The sequence below is a fragment of the Amphiprion ocellaris genome, chromosome 6, assembly GCF_022539595.1.
Source record: "Amphiprion ocellaris isolate individual 3 ecotype Okinawa chromosome 6, ASM2253959v1, whole genome shotgun sequence".
In the NCBI taxonomy this organism is placed as follows: Eukaryota; Metazoa; Chordata; class Actinopteri; family Pomacentridae; genus Amphiprion; species Amphiprion ocellaris.
In genome coordinates, this window is record NC_072771.1 from 19958913 (window position 1) to 19976956 (window position 18044).

The 18044-nt window shown below is 41.4% G+C and overlaps 1 protein-coding gene across 1 annotated transcript in view; it reads left to right on the forward strand.

The window, feature by feature from the left end:
* adgra2 (adhesion G protein-coupled receptor A2) overlaps nucleotides 1-14499 on the forward strand; it is a 39991-nt gene extending 25492 nt beyond the window's left edge. Inside the window, exons 3-19 of the mRNA XM_023290696.3 lie at nucleotides 4110-4181; nucleotides 5956-6027; nucleotides 6128-6199; nucleotides 6724-6887; nucleotides 7287-7500; nucleotides 7606-7770; nucleotides 7860-8058; nucleotides 8161-8310; nucleotides 9051-9212; nucleotides 9417-9617; nucleotides 9767-9956; nucleotides 10634-10842; nucleotides 10927-11054; nucleotides 11134-11257; nucleotides 11345-11493; nucleotides 12164-12253; nucleotides 12404-14499. Of these exons, the coding sequence (XP_023146464.2) occupies nucleotides 4110-4181; nucleotides 5956-6027; nucleotides 6128-6199; nucleotides 6724-6887; nucleotides 7287-7500; nucleotides 7606-7770; nucleotides 7860-8058; nucleotides 8161-8310; nucleotides 9051-9212; nucleotides 9417-9617; nucleotides 9767-9956; nucleotides 10634-10842; nucleotides 10927-11054; nucleotides 11134-11257; nucleotides 11345-11493; nucleotides 12164-12253; nucleotides 12404-13823 (3781 nt within the window). The 3' untranslated portion in view covers nucleotides 13824-14499. The remainder of the gene's footprint in view (nucleotides 1-4109; nucleotides 4182-5955; nucleotides 6028-6127; nucleotides 6200-6723; nucleotides 6888-7286; nucleotides 7501-7605; nucleotides 7771-7859; nucleotides 8059-8160; nucleotides 8311-9050; nucleotides 9213-9416; nucleotides 9618-9766; nucleotides 9957-10633; nucleotides 10843-10926; nucleotides 11055-11133; nucleotides 11258-11344; nucleotides 11494-12163; nucleotides 12254-12403) is intronic.
* The last annotated feature ends 3545 nt before the right edge of the window (nucleotides 14500-18044 follow it).

Below are 18044 nucleotides of genomic sequence, written 5' to 3' on the forward strand. Positions count from 1 at the left end.
GTGTCAAGGCCACTGAGCTGTGAAGCTGTTGTAAGAGAGGGCGCTGTCTACTCCAGAGGGCACCCAGACAAGTCATCGCCTGAGCGTGAGGCCTGCTGGAGCTGCAGTTTGTGTTTGCAGGTTTGAAATAAAGCTGGAAACAAATCAGACAGTGGCGGCGAACAGCGAGGGGCTGCAGCTGAGATAGAGTTTGGATTATGATGGTGAACAAGAGCTGACATTTGGGCCACAATAAGGCAAAGCGCTTGGCTGATGCTTCAAGGCCTGTTGATTCTGGTGAGCTCCTTCACATTCCCCAGCTTGGTGATAAGAGAGTGTATCAGAGGTGGTGGACTGTTGATACTCTTCGGGCCAAAGCACACACAGCACTGTACCTTTTCAAGGCCGACAGGAAAGACAAATGTTTGAAGTAGAAACACAAAAAGAACAGAAAGTTTAAGGGATGTACGACCTCCACACTGCCAGTGTGGAGGCAGATAGGCAGATATTTGCACGATTCAGGCAGATATTTGCACGATTCATTAGGCAGATATTTGCACGATTCATTACCATGTGTCTTATTGTTTGCCTGTGTGTTTATCTTTTTTGGTAGTTTAGATGAGCACATGTAACATTAAGTTAAAAATGAGGAACAGGAAAACCAAGAGGTGCATTTTTGTATTCTTTTGCATCTGTATTTGTATTTAATGGGTGGTTACATTCAGTTTAGTCTAGTCCAGTTTTAGACACTTTCTTTTGATAATTTCATGATTGAGGTCTCTCTTTGAAACATCACGAACATCTTCAGCTGTTCAACTGAAAAAAACAACACTCCTTCTTGGAAATTTGCGGGTAATTCTCACTCAGTCATTGATTAAACCCCTAAAAACATAATTTCTGTGTCTAAAAGTTACGTATTTAGAAATTTTGTCCGTGGAAGAAATCTTTTCTTGACCTTAAATAACTGCAATGTATCTCTGTAGCTCTGTTGTTTTCTCTGTAATGTGCCAAACTATGAAGTCCACACGTCTTTCTAAATGCAACCCAGTCATTGCAGCTCCAGCACACCAACTCACCCATGACTCTGTAACACTGTAAAACTCCTGTTACAGGACACAATTGTAAATTCTGACGCTGGACTAATTCAGCCATACATGTTAGAACCAGAAACCGATTTTGAAGAACGAAAACGAAAGCCCCAATCTGCAAGTCGACAAGATTCCTCATCTGACCCTGTGTTTGGCAACTTATTTCACTCGTGATGTGTCTGTCAGCATTTTTAAGAACACCATATGGACATATGGTAGAAGACTTGATTTTCACCAGAAAAAGGCTTTAAAAAGTTTTTCAATCAACCAGTGCGTTTCAGTTTAAATTCAGTTCATTAAATGTAGTAAGAGCTGCTAGAGGTGAACATTTCTAAATTCAGCATTTCCACCTGGGGTATATAGATTTAATCACTCTTGAAATACACTACAGGACACCAGCAGAGATGTACAATAGTATATCAGTAAGTTATGACAATGAATTAAGCCTGCAGTGTAGAACTTTTGTCTCCCCCTTCAGGCAGTGAGTGTAATCACAGGATCACAGTTAATACGTTTATGTTGTATGCCTCAGCTTCAGTCTTTTGTTAAATTCTTTTTTAGATTGGAATCCTTGTCGCTACAGAAACTAAATTAGAAACTCTGATATGTTGCAAAATATGTAGAGATTAACCTGCCGCTGATAGGCTTAACATGCACTGTGTGAACTTGTTTGGCAAGGCCTTGAAGGTAGCGGGTGTTCATTTGGAGTATGTAGCTTTAGATGTTTGTAGCTTTAGTCAATGCTGACGTTAGCATCCTAGCTAACCTTAGAGCTAATCATAGCAGTTTGTGAGCAGCTAACTGCTAGCAGCTAACCGTGGATCATCTCAATTCATGTCGGGTTACATTTTCTGCAATGGAAACCAAGTTTGCGATTCGTGAGGGGTTTTTTTTTGTTGTTTTTGTTTGGTCTTTAATGCCCCCAGTTCCCATTTTGACATCTTGTAAAAATGTCCATGTGTACAAATTTTATTGTGCAATCCACACCTTAACGATAGACTGTTCAACTTGTGATGGACTGTCATTTCTTCTGCCCAGTGTATACTGGTATACACTCCAGTCCTTTACTCTAGCTTTCAGTTTTAGTGCAAGTTACTAGCATACATCTTTTTGATTCATCACCTATAATTAGATGAGATACATAACGATGAGTCACATATTATTTAGATGGGACTATCGTGCTTGTGTCATTTTAATCCAGCTGTAAATGAATGTCTGATGCATATACATGGAGGTCAGTGTTACACAGCAACTGCATGCTTGTGTATGTGTGTGAAAGGACAGACAGGGAGGGGGAGACGGACCTCAGAGAGAGGAAATAGTGGGCAGTGCCTCGTCTTTCATCGCCGCACTAATGAGCCCCGGGACACACAAACTGGAAACAGCAGTATTGTTCTCCCCCCGCCCTGGTCAACAAATCCTATACAGCTACTGACACACAGAAACACATGTATATACAGAGCGGGACACAGGCACACAAAGATTACCACATATATTGTGACAGACCCACAAGGCCACACACACAGACTCAAGAGTATTGTAGTCAAATACACAGACTCCTCTGTGGTTTGATTGGTGAAATGTGCGTAGTAACAATCAGGTCTCTTTCTTTTTTTTTTTTTTTTTTTAAACTTCTTAGTCAGAATCATGGAGGTGGAAATATCTCCACTTTTTTTTAAAAAAAGCCATGAAATTGCTGCAAAATGTTCTGTCTGACAAGCTGGCATACACTCAAAGAGCAAGGCTGAGCTAGCCAAGGCAGTGCTTTGAGACAAACACAACAGACTTCAGCCTTTTGGTCTGAAGCCAGGCAGTTTTTTCTGCATCATTATAACCTGTCTCCTATGAGCGATGGCTTAGAAAGAGCTTGGACCAACAGTAAAAACCCCTGATCTTCTGACTAGATCCCTAGCCATACCGCACGGTGTAATTTTTTGCTGGAAGCCATTTTCTAAAACAATTTCGCAGCCCTAGTTTGACCAAAAAAAGCTCATCTGTTGGAAAGCGGACAAAACAATGGTTAAGAGATGCCTGAGGTTGTAATATAGTGTGAGCCAGCATGGTCAAGAACCGTGATGACAGATAATCTCTGTGGAAAAATTGGACCATAAAAGTCCCCTCAGGTCCTCAATACCATCTTGAGAAATAGACAAAAATACAGCCACTACGCTGATGTTCCTATGAGGAAATCCTCCTGAGTGACTAGTCCGATGGGAGTGGAATATTTTTCATGCTTCAGGAGCATAGATCACATGTCCTGTCAATACCCATCCATCTCCTGACCTGATTTAACCTCCCCTCCCTATTCCCACCTGGCCAGTAAAGAAAAAACAGGGATTCAAAATCAAATGCAGGTTGTCTGATGACAAAGGGGGCATCTGGCGGAATAGTTTAACACATGGGTGTGGGAGTGGAAAGGGAAAAGGGTGGAGATAAGTGCAGCGGATAGTATGACATTAGATCTTCAAAGGCAGTTAAAGACATTAATATTTATGGTTTGCAGTGGTTGAGTTTTATCGTGAGAAGAGCCATTTTGAAACGAGAAGAAAAGTGGCACAACCCCTTTGCTAGCAGATTCCACTATTATTTTATATGGTTAAGAGTCTGTATACTGTGAGTCTCAAACCCAGGTGGCTGTTGGGGTAAGATTTCCTACCCTGCTGTGTCTGCTGGAGGAGCCAGGTTTAGGAAATGTGTCCACAATATTCTTCATTTTAAACTTGAGAATGCTCTTTTCTTGAAGTCTCACAGCAAAGACTGTTCCTCTATGTGTCTGTACTGCAACAAAACCTGTCAATTAGTGAACTTAAGTTGTGCAAGTGGACAGATTTGAGCAGTTCCTGGTTATGCTAAGTCAAGCTAACTGGCTGCTGGCTCCAGCTACATGTTTATTGCACAGACATGAGAGTGGTACCAATCTGAATATCAAATTTTCAACAAGAAAGCAAATGCAAAAGAGAAAATCTGCAGAACTGTCCTATCACCAGCATCATCATCCCTGCATGCATTGTCTTAATGACCTAATGTTTTCTGTCTCCACAGGGATCTCAAGCACAACTTAATCAGCACCATCATGCCCGGAGCCTTCCAAGGCCTGTCTGAGGTTCGGAAACTGTAAGTAGATATTAGCATGATTCACATTTAAAAAAACGCATTAACAGAGATCATAAATGTTGACTTCAGATGTCTGGTATGAGAGAGATGATGGAGTTTGTTCGTGGGAGTTTACCAGACTGACAGTAGCTGAGACAAACCCTCCTATATACTGTTTTGGCAGCTCATCGCAGATGTCATGTGTTACTATGAGCTCCCAGTGTTAGTGTGACCATAAAGGCCTCCTTCACTATATGTTTCTGTGGGTGTTTGTGGAGGCCCTGGGATGTCATCTCTACTGTACGCCCCACTTCACCACTGAGGAACCCTCGGAGGCTCCTCACACGTCAGTGAATGCGATGAGGCGACCGTTCGCAGCCGCTCGCTGCTCACGCATTGTGTTTTTGGGACACCGAGGTCCGGTCGCAGCGTTGGGATCGAAACTAGTCGTCTGTGCTGCACCGCGTGACTCCCCTTCCCTCCTCCCCCTACTTGTGTTTTCCCTGCAAGGTCTGGGGCTTCTCAAAACAAACAGGGGGAGATAAACACATGCTCTGGACAGCTCTCTGCTGGGTAGTGTCAGAGGTGCAACAGAGCAGATCCCTCTCTGGCTGCAGCGATACATCACACTCAGAGGTGGACGGCAGAACAGGGGCCCCGCTTTTACCCCCATCGTGATAAACTTTTACTCGGGTCCCACAGAGTCGTGATAAGGGAAAGTGGCTGGGACAGTTTACTTTCTTGTTTCAATCTCTGGCTTTCTGAGGCCTGGAAAACAAAATTGCAGATGGTAGTAAAATGTACTATATAGATATATCTCATACTTAGACTTATTGTAATAGTACTATTTTAGACCTATGCTACTTATACTGTACCTAGCATACTAGAGGTGAAGAAAACTCTTGATTTAGATTGAAATGGAGGCCCTGCACAGCTTTGACAATGAGTCATTGCATCTGAAATCAGCCATTTTTTTTTAACAATTTCTGCTCAAACATGTCTCAGTTGCTTGAAATAGCATGAAATAAGGATTGTAAAGAGATCTGTGAAATCCAAGCTTGATATATCAAATACTTGTCAAGACATGTTTTTTAAAAATGGTCCAACTTTCAGCATGTTTTTTTTTTGCACATTAAAATTTAAGACTATGTTTGAAGAACACTGTCTCGGGAACAATGGAAGATAAAAGTGTGAAATTGTCATATTTCTCCTTGTGCCATTTATTTTGAACAAGTAGATTAAATAATTTCTGATTATAGGGGAGTTTTTGAAAAAGCAAAAATATGCCTAAGAACTATTCTGAAACTCTAGAACAGATTAGATTAAAAATATTTTTGTTTTTGTGGTATACCTTGTCATATCTGCTCAATCAGTTATGAAAGTTCAATGAAATTTATTTTCTGTTTATTTTTGTGGACAGATGCTTCATTTTACAACGTATTCTAGACATTTTTTGTACTATTATCACATGCAGCTACATATGGTGCAGAAAATATTGCTTTTCAATGAGAAATAATAATAAAAAAAACTTCAGAAAGTACTTCAAAAATACCATTTTAAATATCTATAGTTCATGATTAAGACATCTGAAGCCAGTCAGAGATGGCTGAGCAAAAGGCTCCTGATGATTTGAGATGGGAAAAGCCTTATTTGTTATATGGATGTATGGATATCAGTCTGTTGGCTGTAAAAGAGGCAAGACATCACAATCTGCTGCTGATTGGTTGATTGGTTGAGACAAGTTCTCTTAACTCAGAAATAACTGACACATTCCTTTGTCTTTTCCCACTTTTAGGGACCTTTCCAACAACCGCATTGGCTGTCTGACTGCAGACATGTTCCAGGGTCTGACCAATCTCACTAAATTGTAAGAGACAGATGAACTGATTCCATAAAAATATTGTACTGTCTGAGCTGCGGTAAAACTATTGAGTTAACTTGGTGCTTTCGAATTTGTGGCCTGTTAGGAACCTCTCTGGCAACATCATATCGACCCTGGATCCAGGAGTGTTTGATGAGCTGCCGTCCCTCAAACAAGTGTGAGTATTAAACTCTGTCCAACAAGTTCCCTCTCGCAGCATACCGATTTATATCTGACTAAATATTTTAGTCAAAGATAATATTTGCTCTAAGTCAATATGCATTCTGCTTCTGTTTGCTAAGAATTCACACTTCAAGTGTATTTAAAAAACTGAGAATAAGCAAAAAGGATTTATTTGACATGTATTTAATTGAATTGGGATGTTTCCATCTGTGTATGATTTGTAACTGAAAATGTTTTGCTGAAGCTATCATAAATCAGAAGATAAGTTTCTCTAAAAACATTTCTTTTGAATCTTTTTTACGTACACTACTGCCAAATCCTTTATTTTCTTTTTAAATGAGTAATTTAATTTTAGGTTGAAAACAATCAAATCTGTAATATTTACCAGCTGTAATTCAACACTGGATAGCATTAAAATGTGCATCAAGACACCAAGTATCAACAATGTGTTGAATGTTGATCCTGTAATGAGCAGCTAGAGGTTAGAAGTGATGCTAAATGGTCATTATTTATCTCCAGGAACTTCAATTCAGACTACCTGTCATGTGACTGCGGGTTGCGTTGGGTCCCGGGCTTCTTTCAAAGCAGCCCGGCTCGGTTGGGGGATGAAACCCTGTGTGCCTACCCTAGGAGCCTGAGGGGAAAGCCTCTGCGTGGACTGAAAGCTGGCCAGCTGAGCTGTGGTGAGAGCCTGGCTACACTGAAGCACATGCATGAGGCGGTTCACCACGGTATTTCAGAGAACGTTGCCCTGCGAACGACAGTGACAGTACACTCATTACACTCGAGATCTTCTCAGCTATTTTAAGAATTAATAGACCAAAAGGGGCTGAAAAAGATGTAACCCAGCAGCCCGGCAGGGACATATTTCTAAAAGTATCAGTGAGCCGTGTTGACAGCTAATCCTGTGGGTTGCATTTACGAATTGCTGCAGTCTGCATCCAATCTGCTCTAGAACAGCAGACTCATAATAGCTTCTGTGGAAACATTTAGCTGAGGTCGGGTAATGAGAGAGCAGCAGAAATAATTCAGAGTGATGTGTAATGGTCACATCTGCGTCTTTTTCCCACCATGTTGCTCAGACGGCCCTCTGGAGCTGCACACCCTGTCCCTGCTGCCGTCCCAGCGTCAGGTGGTCTTCAAAGGTGATCGGCTGCCATTCCACTGTACGGCAGCGCTGGTGGACAAGATGACCACCTTACACTGGCGTCACAATGGTCAGCTGGTGACCTCAGACCCAGAAATGGGCGTCCAGCTGGAGAACAGCGTGCTGCATGACTGCACCTTCATCACCAGGTAGCATCTCACTCGCACATGAAAATACTGAGTGAATAAAGAAGAATCATTTCCAGCTGAAACGGTAATGAGTTATATTGAGTCGTCTCTATCATCTTCTCCCAGTGAACTTATTCTATTCAACGTACATGTGGAGGCCAGTGGAGAGTGGGAGTGTGTGGTTTCTACTGGGCGGGGCAATACCTCTCGCACTGTTGAGATAGTGGTGCTGGAGAACAGCGCCTCCTTCTGCCCAGAAGATAAAGTTGTCAACAACCGTGGGGAGTTCAGGTTAGTTTTAGTTACAGTGATATATGATATATATCATAAATCATACTAAAGAGTCAGGATTCCCGTTATTGTTTGGTTTTAATCCACAGGTGGCCAAGAACTCTAGCAGGCATCACCTCCCATCAGTACTGCCTGCAGCTGCGTTACCCCTCGCTCTCTGTCGAAGGGGGTATGGAGCAGAAAAAAGCCTCTCGATACTGCGACCGCTCAGGAAAGTGGCAAGACGGTGACTACTCAAACTGCCACTACACCAACGGCATCACCCGTGTGCTGCATACCTTCATTCTGGTCAGTGCAGCTGTCAGTGCCACAGTTTATGGCTCCTGTTCTGTAAATATTACGTAGATCTGATTTCTAATGTCTTCACCATATTTTTTTCTTGCCTTACAGAGGCCCATTAATGCATCCAATGCTGTCACCGTGGCTCATCAAGTGCGCACGTACACCCTGGAGGCTGCAGGCTTCACTGACTCAGTAGATGTGATGTATGTGGCGCAAATTATGGAAAAGTTCATGGAATATGTCAGACAGCTGAGAGAGGTGAGGAAGGTCTAACTTCTTAGAGTTTTTTTCTTTATTTTTGTGCTGCTGTTACATTTTTACTCACTGTGGGCTCATTTTTCACCAGCATATGAATTTCTATAATTTATGGAAACAGAACAGAAGTACAGAGAACTCAAAATTGCCTTTTGAGCAGTATGACAGTAATAATGCCAAAATTAAGGCTGAATTTCTGTGAATATTTATTTTACATACACACAAAAATGGAATCAACATGTAGCTACAATCTTTTCTACGTATCTGAAGGTGCTACCAATACTGGAAAAATGGTGACTGTACATATTATAGATATTTTACTGGTTACATTTTTTATTTATTTCCATTCCTGTCTTCACTCTGCTCTGTGGAAACACATCCTGCGGTTCAGACAAAAATCACAGAATTTTTGTCATGTGAATGTTCGCAATTATGTCACTTACAGAAGCACAAAAAATTATTTGGTGCAAACTTTTTTATTTACAGTATTTTTTGTAAATTTTTAATGAGATTTTAAGCTCAGATTGGAAACTTTTCTGACAGGAGTGTACATCACACATGATTAGTTCAAGGACTGTCGGAAAATCGAAAATCTGATCGTTTCTGACCTAGATGAATTATGTAATGGGATTTTTTTCAAGATAAACATGTCTTTCATACCTGCCAGCATGCCTTCTTACGGGTATGTCTGTGTAATTTTCTTCTCTTAACCGTTCAAACTTTTAAATGTGTGTTTGCTCCAGTTGTCAGAGGTGATGGTAGAGATGGGCAGTAACCTGATGCAGGTGGATGATCAGATCCTCGCTCTCGCCCAGAGAGAGAAGAGAGCCTGCAGCTCCATCGTCTACTCTCTGGAGACACTGGCCTGGCCTCAGCTACACAGTCATGCTCAAGACTTCTCCATGGTGGGGACTATCAACTTAAGTTTTCATGTTTCAACTCAGTTGTTATTACATGTGTTTAGTCATATTGTTGCTCTGATTTTGACTGTGTAATACAGCAAACACCATGGGGTGTCCATAAAATATAAGAGCAAAATTTAAATCCTATCAGTATGTTTGTACTTTGAAGCTTTGTCTATGTGACTAAGGCACATTTGATACGTACAGGTGTCTAAGAACATTGTGATGGAGGCCCACCTAATTCGACCTGCCCACTTCACTGGTATAACCTGCACTGCATATCAGCGTCGCGAGGTGCCGACAGGTAACCCGAACATGGAAAAGCCAGATTCTACCCATGAACAACAGCTTCATTTCCGCTGCAGCACTGGCACCCATAACACCTCCCTCAACAATTTTCCCTTAAAGGTGAGACATATCCATACATTTTTACATCACCTTGTTTCCTCCATTACATAAGCTTTAAGTAACCTATTGTGTCTGTAATGAGAGTTCCCAAGGTGCAATGGTAGATTTGAACATTAAATAAATTGTTTTGTTTATGTTTCTTTCTCCAGAACTCTGTAGCCTTGGCCTCGGTGACTCTTCCCGCTAGTCTGTTTCCTCCTGATGCGACTGCAGACTGTAAACTGCAGTTTGTGGCCTTCAGAACAGGCAGCTTTTTCCCTTTGTCAGGGAACATGAGCAACACTGTAGAGCACCCCCGCAGACGCAGTGTCAACACTCCAGTCATATTTGTAGGACTAGGTAAGGAAACACATCAGGCCATTTTAGTGAAAAAAATAACAAAAAAAGGTTAAGATTTAGCATTTGTTGGCCCTTTTTAAAGCCGTGCTTCATGTTGATGTAGTGATGTTGACTTTCAGTCCCGTCACTGTCACACTGTAGCGCTCTTCCTCTATTCCTGTCTATAAGATCAACACTCGTGGTTAAATCTTTGTGTGAAACGAACACTAGACAGTAGCAGTGTTTGGATTTGTACTGCACAACATGAAGTTAAAAGCTCACATCATAAAAAATAGATCAAATTTATTCTCAGTTTACTTTTTTTCACACATATATAAAGAGCCTTCAGGAAATGTCAAGAGTCATTTTGGAAACTGTAGAAACTAATGAAGCAATATAAAAGAAATATTTAGTGTATTCTTTTGCACTTATGCCCAATGGCTGTTTAATATAATGCTTATCTCACTGTAGCATTGTATGTATTCACACAGTTTGAGTTCATGTCATCTATATCTATGTTAAATCATTTATCATGTTTTGTCTTACTTGATCAATTTTAAAAACAGTCAGACTGATGGTAGAAGGAATACATTAGGTATCACAAACTGATTTTTAAAATTTGAAGAAAAAAAACATGCTTTCAAATGAATCCGCAAAGGGTAGTCCTGTATTGATAATTTGATCCTTTTCTGTAACAGACGGCTGCAGTATGTGGAACTACTCAGAGCCAGTCTGGGTGTCGCTGCGCCACTTGTCCCCTGGTACTGATGCTGTGGCAGCCCAGTGGAGCCTGAAGGGCCTGGAGAAGCAGGGAGGCTGGAGCCAGGAGGGCTGTAAGCTGGTTCGTAGTGACAGCAGCACCTCCACCATGTGCTGCTCACTGCTTAGCAACTATGCTGTGCTGCAGGTAAGACAGCCTTGAGTGTTCAATCGTTCATCCAGGATCACCAAGGCTGAATGAGACATTTAGTTGTGTGTGATTTCTTTGTAGGAGGTGCCTGACTTCCCCAACCCTGCACCCATCTCTGTGAGGGTGCTCCACCCTGTGGTCTACGCCTGCACTGCGCTGCTCCTGCTTTGCCTCTTCACCATCATCATCACTCATATACTACACCACAGGTACTGCATTAGAACAGATCTCTCATTGTTATTGTACGTTTTCTTCATACTCTCATCATATGACTCTGTGCTCCTACAGTTCGATTCATATATCAAGAAAAAGTTGGCACACATTGCTGAACACCTGCTTCCACATCGCCATGACAACAGCGATCTACGCAGGAGGTATAAGTCTGACCAGCTATCCAGTGGTTTGTCAAGCAGTAAGTTTTGATTTTACCATTCTAATTTTTTTCAGTTAATTTTTACTGGCATGTAAGCTTGATGTCTGACTGTCTGATTCATGACAGGTGGGCATCGCCCTGCATTACTCCTCGCTGTCCACTCTGCTCTGGATCGGAGTCAGTGCCAGGGTCATTTACAAAGAGACTGTGTGGAGAATGCCTCGGCAGCCGGAGGGAGAGCCTCCTGCTCCACCTACACAGAGACCTATGCTCAGGTCAGCTCACCAACTATGAGATTATTGTTTGCTATCAGTACGGTTTATGATGTGGACAGATGCAGGAGTTCTTCTGCATGGCCACCCAGACTGTGCACCATCGAAGCAGGTCATTGTGCTCGACAACTAAAACTCCTCTGTTTTTAAGAAACCTTGAGGGGACATAGCAGAGTATTGCTGTCAGGCTAAAACTGGAATGTATGAAAGCAGCATAACAGAGGCAGTGGGAGTTGTCATAAATCTGAGCATGGTGATTCAAGGGGTGCACTGTCTCTTTCAGTACCTCTTCTGTTTCTCTTCCCGCTTTCTTGCCCCTGTGATCTTGAAGCTGCAGTCATACTCCGAGCCCCTGACCTCACTGGACCTCCAGCTAACCCTTTGTTGCCCACTCGGCCACATGGGATCAGGCTGCAATAAATCACAGACTTCTGGGGTCTGTATTGACCCTTGTGACACTCTGCCCACTAAGATAATGAAGGATCACACAAGTCTGTTCAAATTCTACTCAACAGGAGAGACATTAAATCGCAAAAAGAAAAATGACACCGTCATGCACACTTTGAAAACATGGTAACAGCCAAAGGGCATACTGTGGCACGGACAAGAAGTCTTTATTTCTGAAGCTGCTGCTGGGATCTTGTGTTTGATATGTATTTGTCCTTTACTGAAGGTTCTATTTGATAGCTGATGGAGTTCCTCTTATCATTTGTGGGATCACCGCGGCCGTCAACGTCAACAACTACGGAGACAACAGCCCTTAGTAAGTGCTTCTCTTTTTTCTTGAGCTATTTGACTCCTTACTTTGTGTTGTTTTGCTTGGTGAAGTGAATATTTCTGTGAGATGTGTTGAATACACAAAGATATCCTTGTGTTGCGCTCACTTTTCTGCCTTCTTTTCCGCCTCTTGCAGCTGCTGGCTGGTTTGGCGCTCCAGCCTGGGGTCTTTCTTTGTCCCTGCTGGCCTAGTGGTGTTGGTGACCTGGATCTATTTCCTGTGCACTGTGTTTCGCCTGAGGCACCGTGTGGCCAAAGAATGCACAGGAACCACCCTGTCCTCTCCGGTGACCGAGACCCATCCTGCGCTGGCAGGAAGCAGCAGCCTGCTCTCCACAGACTCAGCAGTGGGACCAATAAACCCTGTTGTGCCTCCAGAGGACCAGTACTCGCTGAAGACACAGTTCTCTGTGCTGGTGGCCACCCACTTCTTGTTTGTGATTCTGTGGTGTTGTGGAGCCATGGCCATGTGGCTAACAGGCCACACTAGCTTGTTGTTCAGTAGCTTGTATGGGATGGTTGCCATAGTTTTGGGGGTGTTTCTGGTGGTGCACCACTGCTTCCGACGGCTGGATGTGCAGGCCTCGTGGCTGGCCTGTTGTCCAGGATATCGCCGCTCACATCCCATGTCTACTTACACGCACACCTGCACCACCGGGAGTGGAGTGCAGACTTCAGAGCAGGGATCCCAGCTGTTCATTAACTGCCATCCGCCCGGCGACTCTCACAACTCCTCATCAGCCAGGTCGTCCTCCACACCAAGTGGCATCAGCAGTGTGGGCCCTGGGCCTTGCAAGCTCACCAATCTGCTGCAGGTGGGACAAGACAATTCAAACAACACTTCACGTGTCCCTACAGGCAACAACACAAGCACCAGTACTGACAACATCACCAAGCAAACAAACAATATTCTGCCCACTATTAACTCTGCAGCCCCAGTACATCCTCAGAGGAGGAAAGTGAGCGGCAGAACTAAACAAGGGAGCAATCAGTATTATCATCGGAGCGAGGGGAGAGGTCACTATCGCCTCAAAGCTCTAAGAACTGCTGCAGGCGGGGGCAGCCTTGGAGCTTTAGGCCCCGCAGGTTTAGAGCACTTCAGCTCCTCACATGCTGTTTACAAACAGGCTACAAGTGAGAACGGCAGCATCCACCACAGCCTCTCAGAGAACCAGGCCAGCACACTCACAAACGGGAAGCGTGTGGGAGAGTCGGTCGCCACCAGCCCCTCGGAGGGAAGCGATGGGGGCAGCAGCGGGAGCCGGAAACCTTTCCCCCTGCTGCCCTCTATGGCCAGCAGAGCGGCCATGCACGGTGCTCAGAGACGATGCGCCAGCAGAGACAATTTGAAATTGGCAGCATGTGCAGAGCGAGACACTAAGCGCTGCTCCTACCCTTTGAACAGTGTCACCACCACTGTGCCGGGGGCCGCCGCCCCAAATGGCACCTTGAAAAACTCAGTGCTGGAGCTGGAGCAGGACATGAGCGGCACAGACCAATCCCATAGCTCTGTTGGAATGAAGAGTGGTTTATGGAAAAGCGAAACCACAGTGTAAACTATAGTTACGTGTGAACATTTATACATGACCTTAATGAGCTCTTAAATGACAGGGTTATGTGTTCAAGGTCACTTAATAATTATATAATTTAAGATATAATATCACAAAGGCACCCAGGACCCTAAACTGGTACTTTTGCCTCTGTAGCATTGTAAGAGTTTGCTGTGAAAATGGTGGAAAATTAATAAGGCAGGTTTTTTTTTGTATTGTCATTTTCCAACATAAGATACGCATTTATTTTATTCACTTTACAAAAAATGTACAAGAGATCTCTGAAATTGGCATATGATGTTGATTTTGGATGTCTAATGAAAGCTTTATTGTGTTAGTTGTGATTTTTCTATGCATATCAACTATAGCATGAAATGGAAAGCAAGATGATCCATTTCCAAAGTACAGCTACATGCATTTAATCTGTGGACAACATTTCATCCTTTTGTTTGCTTCAAGTAACTGTTTGCGTGTGCTCGTATATGCACTTATGTTTGCTGTGTGTTTGTGAGCGTGTGTGAGCGTGTGTGAACGTGTGCGTGTGCGTGTGTGTGTGTGTGTGTGTGTGTGTGTGTGTGTGTGTGTGTGTACGCATACATTGTAGGAGAGGATTTGCATGAGTGCAGCTGTACAGAATCTCAGAGTGAATTAAAAACGCTATGTGAGACTTTTGAATATAGAAGATGTTTCCTTATTTCTCCCCCATCAGCACTGACACAGCTTCTCTTATGTGATAAATTCTAAAGGAATAAAAATCAGGGGGGAAAATATAATTGGCTTACTCAGACCCACTCTCAATTTTCGTTTGTAACAAAAGACATCTTCTGACCTAATGCCTGAATGACTGCCCTCTCCTGGATGGCACAGAAACTTCTCAGTCATTGTCAGGGATTAAAATGCATTAACCTTAACCATCTCACAGGGTTTACAATAGCACACTTATCCAAGCCTGCTTTTTTAATGGTAAAGTCTAATTTTGGCATGTTAGAGGAGGTTTTAATATTTAAAAATATTGAGTGTCCTCAGAGCCAAATTCAAACAGTAAATTGCCTTAACATATGAGTCAGCTGATGAAAGCTGAAGCAGTACTTCTGTTTTTTGAATCAGCTTGTTACACCTGCAATTCAGGAAATTGCATTAACAGGAAATAGCATTTCTACTGTGCAGCTTGTTTTCATGGGTTTTTCCATTGTTCTCTGAGCCGCATGCTGTTTATTGTTACTCCTCTTCAGTATTTTAATGTGATCAGTGTGCTGTGTACTATTGTATGTTCTATGTGCAGTATGAGCTTTTTAACCAGCACCAAGCAGGACTTAAACTGATTCTCTCATGGAAAACAAACATAAGTGCTAAGAACAAGATTCAGTATAACTCCCTAAAGATCCAATCTTAACTTTACTTCCAAATCAGATACTATGCTTTTGTTAATAATTTCCAGGTTGCACAGTGTATGCAAGATAAAATTCTTACAGAAAAAATATAGTATACTTAAATTTCTAATGGATGCCAAATATGTGGTATGTTGTTGAATACTGGAGCCACTGTCATTCAGAAATTATTATTTATTTATATTTTGGTAAATGCTCAGAACTTTTTTTGCCTACTGAAACATTCAGTTTGTGGAATATACTGTGTTTTGCATATACATATGCAAGCCTACAAAATCCATGAATATGTTGTGATTTTGGTCCGTGTACGGATCTGGTAATTGGATTTTCCGTTCTGAAACGGGTATTGAAAAACAAAAAACGAGTGGTTATTTGATTTTCGTTTTAAAATACAAAAATTAAAATTGAAATACAAGGCGTTTTTCCTTTTCATGATCAAAAAGGGATATACGATTTTTTAAAATGCTTTGATTTTGGTTTTATATTTAGAATAACAAGGTAAAATCAGTAAGAGACAGAAACGAAAAAAGGTCAGTTTTTTCATTTTCTGAGACCGGAAGTGGTCATCAGCAAGTGTGGAGCCAAACAGAGTACGGTGCATAGACTGTACATAATTTTTTCCGTTAGTTTTCATGGTCAAAATGAGAAATCAAGTGGCCGATCTTAAAATAAATTAATATTGATTTTTTTATAGAGCGTTAAAGTTTTGCAAAGCCAGGGGGCGGGGCTACTTGATTGACAGTCCGGTCTGGAACGATTGACAGGTCCTATGGAGGAGGCAGCAGAGACTCTGCTCTCCTTGTTTGGATTAATTCTGATATAATAACTGTTGGTTTATTTATCGGTGGAGCAGCACAACATTTTCCACAGACAGTTTTCCTGCCCGTTGGCTTGTTTTAACCAGTTTTCTACCTTTGACTGATTCTACCAGCAGACACTGAAAGGACTCTAATAGTTCGGTAAGTAAATGTTTATTTTCGTATCGGTGCCGCTTTTAATGTACTTTATATGCAGCTTTAGTGTCAGATGTAATGTGTGCCATGCACTCCAGATGTTGGTGGAGTTTGTTTCAGTGTGTGTTGACCAGAGAAGAAAGTTAGCATAGTAAATATTAGCTTTAATGTTAGCGATGCTAACCGAGCTAGCCCGTCAGTCGTAGCCTGTAGCATCAAGCTAATGTGTTGAGTTTCATGTAAACAGCTGAAGTGTGTTGTGTTACTGTGATGTGGTTCATTAAGTTCATAAAACTGTGGCTGGTTGACATTAATGTAATGTTCAGGAAACTTAAATGTGTTTAAAACAGTAACGTTAATGTTCTAGTTGTCAGTAATCAGCTTTAATTTGACACTAAAACAGACTCTGATAGTTTTAAATGACATCAGTTTCATTAATTTGTTGAAAATTGTCTCATTTGTTGTTGTGATGTTGCTGCTGATTCATTAAAAGCAGATGATCTGTGTTGAAGATACGTTTAGTTCTAGTATCAGAAGTACAAGAAGGAAAATGGAAGTTTAGTTCTGCTACATCAAAGATTTCAGGATTAAAATAACTAAATGAGTCTTTATGCCTCAAACTTTATTTTACAATAAAGAAATAATGAAATAATCACAGATAATAAAAATATAAATAGCAGAGAAAACCTGAGAGAATAATTTCCTGAAAAATCTGTGAAGGAAAAGCAGCTTTTTATCCTGAAAGATCAGAATCAGCTCCAACATCTGCATCTGACAGCATCAAGTCAGCCAGAAAGAAAAGAAAAAAAGAAAATGACTTCTTTCTGATCACATCTGTTCCACTGCTCACAGTCTGCTGGTGCTCACATTCTTCACATTTATAGTCCACTTTTAAAAGTTCAACAGACAGGTGCTCTGCTTTGGAGTGTGACGATGTCGGTGATGTGGAGAGTAAAGTTTCCGTCTGTGAGAATCCTGTCAAAAAACAAAACAGAAAAAAAATCTAGATCATAAATCAACATGTAACCAAAGCACTCTGTATATAATGCCATAGTATAGGATGTAGTTCAGAAAATGTCAAAGTATAGTATACTTTTCAAGAATAACATAGTATGGCCTGTAGTTCATAGTATAGCTTGGCAAAAAAAAAAAAAAAAGAAAATTATGTGGTTCAAAAAGTGCAAAATGATAGGATGTTGCCTAAAATTGTCATGTATGATATGTGGTTCAAAAAAATGTCATAGTGCAGTATATTGTCAAATTAGTATGTTATTCAAGAAAACATCAGAGTATAATATGTCGTCTAAAAAATGCCATAGAATAATATTTCATTGGACAAGTAAAAGTATAGTAATTTTTAAAACTGTTCAAATTCTTAAAATATGTTGCTAAACAACGACAAAAAAAACTAAAACAAAAAAGTCATAGTAATATGTGAATTTAAAAAGCCTATAGTATAGCGTGTCGCTCAAAAAACGTCATAGTATAGCATGTCACTCTAAAATTGTCATAGTATAGCATGTTGCTCTAAAATTGTCATAGTATAGCATGTCACTCTAAAAACGTCATAGTATAGCCTTTGGTCCAAAAAATGTCATAGTATAGCATGTCGCTCAAAAAACGTCATTGTATAGCATGTCGCTCTAAAAATGTCATTGTATAGCTTTTGGTCCAAAAAACGTCACAGCATAGCATGTCATCCAAAAAACATCATAGTATAGCATGTCGCTCTAAAAATGTCATAGTATAACCTTTGGTGCAACAAACGTCATAGTATAGCATGTCGCTCAACAAACGTCATAGTATAGCATGTCGCTCTGAAAACATCATAGTATAGCATGTTGCTCTAAAAACATCATAGTATAGCCCTTAGTCCAAAAAACGTC